The sequence below is a fragment of the Podarcis bocagei genome, assembly GCF_964188305.1.
Source record: "Podarcis bocagei genome assembly, chromosome: 3".
NCBI lineage: Eukaryota > Metazoa > Chordata > Lepidosauria > Squamata > Lacertidae > Podarcis > Podarcis bocagei.
Window position 1 is genome coordinate 78,169,511 of NC_138127.1, and position 10,945 is coordinate 78,180,455.

Here is a 10,945-nt window from a genome sequence, read left to right on the forward strand (position 1 = left end):
CAAGAGACAGCTTGCACCCTGCATCAAAGGGAGGCCATCGGCCCAGGGGTCCACAGTGAAGGGATCTCCCGGAGGGATCTTCCAAAACTTTCCCCTCCGCTCGATTTGCTCTGCAGTTCTGGAACCACAGCTGTTGGGAGAACAGGAAAGAGGACCCTTGTGAGCCATGAAACCGGGACAGGGGAACTGATCCCCCCTCCCGACCCCCTGATTCACTTGCCCATTGAGCTCAGGAGACCGACATCCCACTCTCAGGACACCCACCTAGGCTTAAGGTACTGCAAGAGGCAGACCAGGAAGCGGGGACCCCACCCTTCTACCCGCAGCCAAGAAGCTCCCAAGAGAGATGCTACCTCCCACCTTGCCCCTTTATTATTGATTAAATTTGTATACCACAGCTCACAATACTTGAGGGTGCGAGAAGGACTTCCCAGCCAGGGGTGCCAACTTGAATAAAATATTGCTGGGGGTGGGGCAGGTAAGCCCCACCCTGCATAATCAATCATATGACGCAGCATACACATAATTTGTATGGCAACGACAATCAACTTTGGGGAAGGTCCTTAGCCCATGGGTGTTGCCAAGGGGGGCAGCTGCCCCCCAAAATCAAGTAAATAAAACAACTGACCAATTGCGTTGCAGCTAACTCAGTTCTGCCCCCCCCCCTAAATATATTATGGGAGCATGGGCGTGGTCAGGATTTCTGTTGGCTTCAGGTTGAGGGGGCAGAACCTCAGATAGGTAAGTATTCTTATGGGTTTACTTGATGGGGGCAGCTGCCCCCCATGGCCACACCCATGTAGCCTAAGAGACCTCAGCCCCTAGTTGTTGGCTCCTATGTTCCCAACAGAACCAGGTCTTCCTCCACCCTCGCCTCGTCCCGAGTCCTCCTCACGCACCTGGATCCGGGGGTCGGCGGGGCACGCCAGCAGCGTTCTCCGGTGGTGGTCGAGCTTCGGGACCCCTTGACCTGGGAGATCGACGTCCGTCGGCACATCCCGCCTTCTCCCGCCAAGTTGCGACGCTGCGCAACTCCCCTCCCTTGGCCGCGAGAGGGAAGGTCTCTTCGAACCTGGGAAGATGCGCAAATCCGTTTCCCGCCGGTGGAAATGAATGAATGGCGCGGAGGCACCGCGGGGACCTCCCGAAGTGGGCGTGGCCCCGTCTCCGTCACTGGTTCCCCTGGGGATTGGGGGCGGGGCTTGAGCCAGGAGGCAACTGCCTGGCCCGATCTGTCAACTCTTTGCCGCTCTTCTGTCTTTGGATTAGATTTTGGGGTTTTGATTTTAACTGAACTTCTTTCTGTTTTATCGTGCGCCGCTTTGAGGCAGATCTATAGACAAGCGATTTTGGGGCTCTCCTCTCCCTTCCTCCCCATGCCTCCACTTCAGACAACCACGGCCCCAGCCTAACCCCTTCCACACTCCTCCAGCACTGGGAAAGCAGGGTTTTAGGAATGAACCTGAGAAGGCACAGCTTAAGAACGGGCCCCGAAGAGAGAGTCTGCTATTTATTTACTAATGTCAAAAAATATACATAGTTTGATTCACGGGCGTAGCCAAAGGGGGAGCAGGGGGGCAGCGGCCCTCCCTAGATCAAGTAAAACAATAACTAACTGACCAATCACATTGGTTCTTCCCACTCTAACAAAAGTCCTGCCCCACCGAACAAAGTCATGCACACACACCCCAACAAAACGACATCCTCTTCCAGCATGGGAAAGATAGACACAGCCATTCCTAACTTCAGTGGTGTCAAAGGAATGGCAGACAGGAGTAATGTATTCTTAACTAGAAATTTTGGGGTCTGGCTGGTGAGGCTGGCTGACAGTGTGCTTCGGTGGTGCTCTTCTCTGAGGACGTCCTTGAAGGTCATTCTAAAACATCCAGCTGGAAGGGGCTGAAGGCTGTCCTCTTCCTCAGGTCAGATGACCCTGATCCACAGCAGTGCAGAATCCCTTGTTGTGGGATCCCTTGAGCTGCAGAAGAGAAGTGTTTGCTTTCCTCCCTCCCTTGACATGGAGAGGGCCAGCACTCTGTCTTGAGGACTAGATGCTGAATAGCACTGGAGGAACTCTGAGGTGGAGGGAAGAGAAACAACAGAGGTGAAGACTCTTCTGGAACTGAGAAAATGTGCGAACTCATTTCTCACTCCTCTTACCTGGTGGCAAGGAAGGAACTGAGCAGAGAAGCTGGGGGTGGGGCTTTCATGGTCTGCCAATATTATTATTAAATTTCTGTACCGTACTGCTCTTTGACTAGGGCTCACAGGGCAGTTTACAAAATAGAAAACACAAAAATGCATAGCATAGTAACAAACAATATACGCCAGCTTCTTACTATTTTATATATTTTTGTATTCTGAACCACTTTGTGATCCTTGAATAAAGGGTGGCATAGAAATTTAATAAAGTGCAAATTCTGCTGGTAATTTTTATGTCAATAAAATGGGCTTGCTTTAATAATGTTTACTGCCTGATCATTTTTATTTCTTAGTTTCTTTGTCATGGTCATTGAGAGCTATGGAATAACAGTTTCAGCAGAGGGCAAGGCGGCAGCCGGTGCGTTCCCTTCTCAGGTCTATTTATCTGGACCCGACTATGACTGGACTGCTCTTTTCACCTGTCCAATAGGACCCAGGGCTCCACTGGGTGGTGCGCCAGGTATGGCTTCTTAGCAAGATAAGGATGCACATTCATTGGTACAAACAGCAACAGGGGATACAATAGCTACAGGTCATCTCCACCACCTCTCTCCCTGCTGCTGCCGCCATTGCAGCAGTGAGGAACTGGAAGTCTGGGGGCACTTTGAGGTGACAGTAGACCCAACCTTTGCCCAATGCCTTCATTGTGGAAAGGAGCTAAGCAGAGGCTAGGTTCCTGCACAGGGCAGCAGCCGCCACCACCTTTTGCTGGACAGCCAGCACTTCTCCTGTGTGTTAAGTCAGGCAAGAAGGGCAAAGGAAGACAGAGAGGTTTCTCTCCCCACCCCCAAGCTCCTCCTGAACCCACCCCTAAACCAAAGTTTGTCATAGAACACACAAGGAGTATACACAGGGGCTTAGTGGAGAGCGGGAAAGGCAGAGTTGAAAAAGGTGCAAAAGCTGGAGTGGTGGTAAATGACTCCATATGTAGAAATAATTCTATAAAATGTTGGCAATATCAGAAGAACAGGCTACATACATAACCCAGCCACATTCTCTACTGCAAGGGAGGAAGAAAGATTTTAAAGCAACATTTCAGAATCTTTGTTATTGGCTCATTGAGTTGCCTTAGGCCAGGCATGGCCAAATTTGGCCCTCCAGCTGTTTTGGAACTACAATTCCCATCATCCCTGACCACTTGTCCTGTTAGCTTGGGATGATGGGAGTTGTAGTCCCAAAACAGCAACAAGTTTGGCCATGCCTGCCTTAGGCTATCATTTCTGCCATAAATTCCCATCTCTTTCCCCACCAGGGATTCTATTTTATACACTTGTATGCCACTTTGAGCCCAATGTAGTTGGCAAATAAAAACAAGGTGTCTTAGACCTCACACCCAGGCCCTGAGATGATTACTGAGCCTCCTCTTAAAAATTCTGCCTGCCCTCCTTGTTTGCAAGTTGAGGTGCTTCCTCCTCATGACTCTTTCCCTAGAGTGGACACAGACAGGGGGATGTTACTCCAGCCAAGGTAGTTTCCTGTTCCACCAGGTCTGAAGCATCTTCCCTCTGCATGTGACCTTGCAGACCCTGTCACGCAACCATCTTTCTCTTTTGCTACTCTCTTCCATTTTTGCCAGAGCTTCTGATGCAGTCTGCTGGCTCTCTGCCAGCAGCACACGCGCCCACCCATACAAAGATGTAAGCCGCACTACAGTGCAGCGTAGTGTAGTCTATAACTACAAGCTAAAGCATGCCTGGATTGGATTGTTTGACTAAAGAGATTCAAATGAATCTGCAACTAGCTCCCTGTTGTGTAAAGAGGAATGAGCTCTGCTATATAATTCACTAGCATGAGAGAGGAAGGATAATATTTAATCAATATATCCTCTCCTACTATCCACAACATTCCCACACCTGCATGGTTAAAGTGGAGACGAGAGCAAAGAACTGCCCCAAGGACACCCACAAGATTTCTGACTGCACTGACCACGTCTGACATTGCTCCCCCTCTCACGCAACAAGAACATTATAGAGTCTTCCGTTAGGCTAAAAATGACAAAATTTATTTTGATTTGGGAGGCTGACAGGCTCTATGCTGAGATTTGGCAAGGAGGTGCCAGGCTGCAGCTTTGAGGAAGGAAAGGCAATGGTAGGCTGACATTTGGAACCTGAGCAGCAGGTATAAAGCCGGCCCTGGAGGAGACACAACATTACAGAGTCTTCTGGTAGGCTAAAAATAACAAAATTTATTTTGATCCAGCATTGGAGGGGGCTGATTCCATGCTTGGATCTGGTGAAGTGGCTGCAGGCCAAAGCTTGGAGGCTGGATCTGGTGAAGTGGCTGCAGGCCAAAGCTTGGAAGCTGGACCTGGTGCTGTGGCTGCAAACCAAAGCCTGGAAGCTGGACCTGGTGCTGTGGCTGCAGACCAAAGCCTGGAAGCTGGACCTGGTGTGGTGGCTGCAGACCAAAGCCTGGAAGCTGGACCTGGTGCTGTGGCTGCAGACCAAAGCCTGGAAGCTGGACCTGGTGTGGTGGCTGCAGACCAAAGCCTGGAAGCTGGATCTGGTGCTGTGGCTGCAGACCAAAGCTTGGAGGCTGGACCTGGTGTGGTGGCTGCAGACCAAAGCCTGGAAGCTGGATCTGGTGCTGTGGCTGCAGACCAAAGCCTGGAAGCTGGACCTGGTGCTGTGGCTGCAGACCAAAGCCTGGAAGCTGGACCTGGTGAAGTGGCAGGCTGCAGCTTTGAGGAATGGAAGGCACTGGCAGGCCAACATTTGGAACCTGAGCAGATGTAAAGCCGGCCCTGGAGGACACATCTTCTGGAGGACAATTTTCACAATTTGCCCTCCGCGCCTTTGCCCGCCGGTTCCGGAACCAGTGCTGTGAGGAATAAGAGGAGCATGAGCACAGGTGTTCTCAAGAAACTCCCGCTCCCATCTCTTCATGTTATTGGACTCAGATTCCCACCAGAACGGGCCAGATCATGGGGGATCCAGTCTCAAGTCCCCCACACTGAATTCAATCACAATAATATCCCTGGACCTATTATCCTTTCCCCTATGTTCCCTCTTAAAAGGTAAAGGTACCCCTGCCCGAACGGGCCAGTCTTGACAGACTCTGGGGTTTGTGCGCCCATCTCACTCTATAGGCCGTGGGCCAGCGCTGTCCGGAGACACTTCCGGGTCACGTGGCCAGCGTGACAAAGCTGCATCTGGCGAGCCAGCGCAGCACACGGAACGCCGTTCCCTCTTAAACTGGCCCAATTCCCCAAGCAATTGGGGGGGGGACCTGCCTTGAAATTCATCAGCCCGCCCCCCCCCCACCGAAGCGAGGGGAAAAACCTCGAAGGTGGCTCCATGAGGGGGTCTCCTCAGGCCTCACAGAAAGGGGCACTGCAGCCTTCCCTCTGCCATCTCCATGTCCTTAGAGAGGAAGAGGCCTCCCTCCCGCCATATTTGCTTCTCCCTGGGCGGTTTCCCTTCCCTCGAACAAAATGCCGTGAGGGGCCTCATTCATTCCCCAGAAGGAGAACGCTGACCCCCAGCCAGGAAGAGGACGCGACCCCGAGACCCAGCCGGGAGGGAGCGGGAAGGACACACGGGGCTCCCAGAAGGCCCCGCCGGCGACACTAGGCCTGGGTGGGAGCCGCCTTGCGATGGAGGCGGGCCGATCGCGGAAGGAGAGCGAGCGCCACGAGGGAAGTGAGAAGGCGAGGCCGGGGGAGAGGAGCAGCCGCCCTGGGTGGGAGGAGCAGCGCCCCCCTGGAAGCTCTTCAGCCCTGCTCGCCTCGGCCAAGGAAGGTCCCCGGGGGAGTTTCCCTTGCCCATCGAGCAAAGGGACGGGTTGCCCAAGAAAAGCGCCCGGGCTCGAGGGGGTCCAAGAGGCAGACCTGGAAGGGAGCTCCCGATCGGTTCTCCTCCTGTGCCCCAATCCCTACCCGACGTCCTCCCGTCTCTTTCTTCCTAGCAGGATCGGGACCATCTCTCCCCCCACAACTCACCTGGATGCGATCCTCGGGGATGTCAGTGAGGCAGGCCAGCAACATTATCTTATAGTGACCGGGCTTCGGTCGCTCCTTGAAGGTCGTTTCCAGAACGTCCAGCTGGAAGTCCGAGAACTCAAACCTCGGCCTCCGGTCCGATGAGCGAAGACGGCGACGCGCCGTCCGGATCTCTGCAGAGGAGAAAAGCGGGGCGTTAAGCTGGCTGCGCTTTCCCTAAGCTGCCCCCTGCCCCCAATCTGACGCCGCTCTTGGCCTCGAAGGTGAGATACTTACTGGAGCCGGAGGAAGAGGAGGGAAGAGGAGCAGGTGGCTGCTGCGAAGCGATGGGAAGGTCGTTCTGAAAGGCGCGGAAAGCCATCTCCTGCTGCTCTCGTCGGATGGTGCGGGTGAAGCGTGGGCGCAGGATTTGCGGGCGGTCCTTTTCTAGGCCGCCGAAAGGGCGTCGGCGGGATCTCCCAGTTCAGCCATTGGTCCTCCCCCCTGGGGAGAGGGGCGGAGACAAGGTGCCCCCTGGAGCGGAAGGAGAGCCCCCGCCCCCCCCAAGGAACTCGGAGAGATCTCCCCCCCCCCCCAAGTTTTCCTCCTTATTTTTGAGTTTATCTTGTGTATATTTTGGAATCGCTGTTGCTCGAGCGGGCCTGATCAGCATCGAAAATAGCAATCGAGAAATGTAATAAATAGCAAGGATCACGCGCACACATCCCTATATATCGCACGGGCGCAAAAGCTAGGCTGCTGTTGTTGTTTAGTCGGGTCCGACTCTTCGTGACCCCATGGACCAGAGCACGCCAGGCACTCCTGTCTTCCACTGCCTCCCGCAGTTTGGTCAGGCTCATGTAGCTGTAAACAAGGTGCAGCCGAGCGATTGTGCTGACAAAAGCGCCATCTGGATTGCAACGGAATGCTAAGCGAGGTTCATGAAACCGAGCAGAAACTGTTGAATGGGGAGTTTTTATTCCCCACACACACGCAAACGGAGAATCCGGACTTTGGCCTTTCACTTGATGCGCCCCCGGAGTCCCCACCTGGAAGAGGGGGGGGGTAGGACGCAAAGAACAACCCCAGGAGCCGGGATCACTCTTTCTAGGGGGTGGCGGGGCAGCCCGTGGCAGGGATGCGGAGAGGGGGGCTCTCCAGGCGTGGTTGGACTAGAATTCCCATCGGGACCAGCCAGCATGACCAGTGGTCAGAGGCAATGAAGTCCCACACATCTTCAGGGCTCCAGCTTCGCCTCCTCTTCCCTAGGGATTGGAAGGGGGAAAGGTTGAGCTAAGGTTTAAATGGGGGGGGGGGTTACATTCTGTGTAAAAGACGCCGTGCCTTTGACTCTCAGTTTGCTGGGAGTTGCCGGTGTGGAGAGCACGTAGTTTCTAGCTCTCTATGGGCCCTTGACTGGCCCCAGTGAGAAGAGGATGTTGTTGGCCTCGATGGGTCTTTGTTGTGAGGGCAGGAAGGTGTTTTTATATACCTGTCCAGGTTGGGTCAACTACTTTTGTACTTTATTCACACACAATTTAATTGCTTTGGTAAAGGTTTGAGCAGCAGCAGCAGCTCAAAAGTTTTGAAAGTTTTCCTGCTCCAGTAGAGACCAAGGCAGCAACTGTGGGTAAAATAAGGCAGGGCAGGGCGAGAATGAGTTTTGAAGCAAGCATTCTGCCAATACTCCCACATTTGCATCATATTCCCGCTCCCCCACCACCACCACCAAAAGGAGCTAAAAATGGTTCTTCCTTCTGCCGTTTTATCCTCACAACAACACTGTGCGGTACATATAAGTGGACCTTCAGGGTAACCCTTCTAAGGCATTGCTGCAAAAGTCCGCCTATACTGTATCCCCAAATTTCAGCAAGGTACAGTACAAGTTACCATTTTCCTCTTGGAAACAAACAACGCACATTGGACAGAAAATGCCCTCGAAATGCATATTGAGGTGTGTTTATTGAGAAGGCCAGTGAAAGTTCAAGGATGGCACAAACCACATAATGTTGTCTTCTAACCCACCCAGGGAACTAGTTACAGGTAGGTAGCCGTGTTGATCTGCCGTAGCCGAAACAAACAAACAAACAAACAAAAAATCCTTCCAGTAGCACCTTAGAGACCAACCAAGTTTGTTATTGGTATGAGCTTTCGTGTTTGAAGAAGTGTGCATACACACGAAAGCTCATACCAATAACAAACTTGGTTGGTCTCTAAGGTGCTGCTGGAAGGAATTTATTTATTTTTTATTTTGTTTCCACCCAGGGAAGTTCACTAACCAATAATACATTTCTTGCAGGTTTTTAAAAATGTGAATGGTAGTTTCGTTAGTTATCAGTTGTAATAAAGCTTTGTCTTATTCAATCCTGGTTTTCTGGTGTTAAAATGACGTCGGGGGTGGGGAATATTGCCGAATCGGCTGTAGGGCAACGCGATGGAAAAAGCAGCGGAAACAACTCAAAAAACTTAAAATCACCATTCTAAATAGGTTTCTAAAAAAGAAAAAAGCTCAACAGCCTTTTGAAATATGGCAACCCTAACTTACCTTACAGAACATTATAACTGAAATATATAGTTTCTGTTGTTGGTAATTTAAAACAAAACAATCGCTTATTAAAGGGATATAAATTGGGTTGTTTCCTTAGTATGCTGAAGCAAACGTTTACTACACAAACTTAAGCGTCTCGTCTTTTACCCCAAACAGATTTATATGGGGTCTATAATCTATATTCTAATCGGCCTCCCATATACAGGAACTATAGTGTGTGTTCTTCCCCCAGCTCCCCTCGATATTGGATGAAGGTTAAGATACTGAATAGGTTTTTTGTTTTAATTTTTTGTTTAATAGATATAAACTACAAAAAAATCAAGAGTGGAATGGAGTAGGAGAGACAACTGCCCTTTTGAATTTCTGCCTATCATCCAGGAGAGAACTTCCATTTCTGGGGTGTGGATATTGTTCGGAGGTTTGCAGCCATTTGCAATGCAGTCTGCAGTTTTAAAACCACAGTTAATTGGAAGAATATCCCAAGTAGACCTCGCTGGAACTGCAAAGCGAGCGTGTTCAAGATGGTTTTGAAGAATCACGTTTCTCTTAGAAGTTCTCTACCTAGCCCAGAAAAATAACTTGCTCTTATCTATTGCATTTGGCATCCCTTATCCCATCACGGATCTAGATAAGACCGATTCAGGCCCATCGCCATCAGTTCCATAGCCATGCAGATTTGGAAGATGATATGTGTTGCAGTGAGGAGTTATTCAAGTACTAATTAGCAATCAGCTGCTGAGGCTTGGCAACGGGTTGCCGGCCATTCTGATTTGATTAGTGCAGTCTTCCTCAATGAAGAGATAACAGGAGTAAACCCCTTTCTCACGTGCTCCAAATATTCATTGACACCTTTGATGTAGAGCTGGCTGAAATCTCTCCGGATAGACTCGCCCAAGCCAAGTTCATATTCAGGGCCTAGAGGGAGCCGCCTAGGGCGAGAGCCCTCAAAGGGGCACACAAAGATCTTTGAGGAGCGCAATTTTATATAGATTGCTTTTTGTTAGATATTATAAATTTCTGACAATGTTTTACTTTTATATAAATAGCTCGAAGGCTTCGAAAGTCTATGCTGCCACAAGGCATACTTCTCACACTTTCAATTGGCAAGTGGTGAGCGCAGTTATTCAGAGCTCAAACTTGTAAAAACTTACATACGCTCAACAATGTTACAAAAGAGGCTGATTGGCTTGGCAACCATATTAATGGAACGTGCCTGAGCATATGAACTTGAACGATTTTTTTTTAATTAAAAATTTTAAAATTTGGTTACAAAAATAGTGCGTTGTTCCTTTTTAAGTTGTGTTTTCTACAGATCAGCTTCATTTGTCGTGAGACATTACTGTTGCATACAGTGTTATGTTAGGAAAAGAATAAAAAACGGGGAAAGAGGAGGAGGGGGGCTATGCTTCTATTCTTCTTACTGTATGTGTGGGGTTTTGTGTCAGCGTTACTTGTATGGGTTCTTTTACTATTTGCTTGTTGTATTTCCTTGGCGGCGAGAGAGGTTGCGGGTGGCTTAGGGTGTGGCTGGTTGTCTTTGGTTGGCTTGAAGGAATCGCTGACCACATTTGCAACGGAAAAGGAAACACGCAAAGAGGTTTTGATATGCTTAGTAGTGACAGATTTAAGAGACTTGAATTTTAACATCACAACTCACACGATTATTTGAAATTATTCGTGCGCTAATACATGTTCTTTTATATTTGAGAAATCAAATATAATCATGATCAAAGATTGTCGTATTATGCATTATTGCAATTTAAAACACATTTAGCAGTTTCAAGTTTTGTGCTTTGCATTTTTTCTGCAAGACCACTGTTTCTGAGAATTAAATTTATAATTTGGGGGGGGGGCAGGGTGCAAGTAGTTAACTTTGCCTAGGGCGTAAAATAGTCTGGCATCGGCATTGAGTAGCCTTCCACCCTTCCTACGAAGGGACGGCGCAAACCTCAGCATTGTTCCTCCGAAGTAAGTCTGCTTGAGTTCCATGAGACTTACTCTCAGGTAAGCGCGCCTTGGGTGGCGCTGCAACCTTGACTCCTGTGCTTGTCTCCTGGTTCCTGGGGGGTCGTTTTCCCTGAGGTTAAAAGGGGACGCTTTAAATGGAGATGAAGGAAGCCTTTGGGGGAGCCCTTTCCGAAGGCAGGAGGCTTTCCTTTCAGGTGAGGGAATTTGGGTCGCCAAGTGAGGAAAATGTCAGAAGGACAGCAGTATGAACCTGAAATGTCTGGCATTTGGGACAAAATGGATTTCAAGCACAGCGAGATCCAGAATTG

The 10,945-nt window shown here is 50.0% G+C and overlaps 1 protein-coding gene across 2 annotated transcripts; it reads right to left on the reverse strand.

Moving 5' to 3' along the window:
- Window positions 1-4,182: 4,182 nt before the first annotated feature.
- MIXL1 (Mix paired-like homeobox) lies at window positions 4,183-6,620 on the reverse strand. 2 transcript variants are annotated; one of them, XM_081186167.1, is made up of 4 exons: window positions 6,419-6,620; window positions 6,143-6,315; window positions 4,822-5,022; window positions 4,183-4,782 (listed from the first exon to the last, which is right to left on the reverse strand). In XM_081186167.1, the coding sequence occupies exons 1-4, from the start codon at window positions 6,501-6,503 to the stop codon at window positions 4,372-4,374; spliced, it is 870 nt and encodes a 289-aa protein (XP_081042293.1). In that variant the 5' UTR covers window positions 6,504-6,620; the 3' UTR covers window positions 4,183-4,371. The 2 variants fall into 2 exon arrangements, with proteins under 2 accessions (XP_081042293.1, XP_081042292.1); XM_081186166.1 differs by having other exon boundaries at window positions 4,183-5,022; window positions 6,419-6,617.
- Window positions 6,621-10,945: the final 4,325 nt, after the last annotated feature.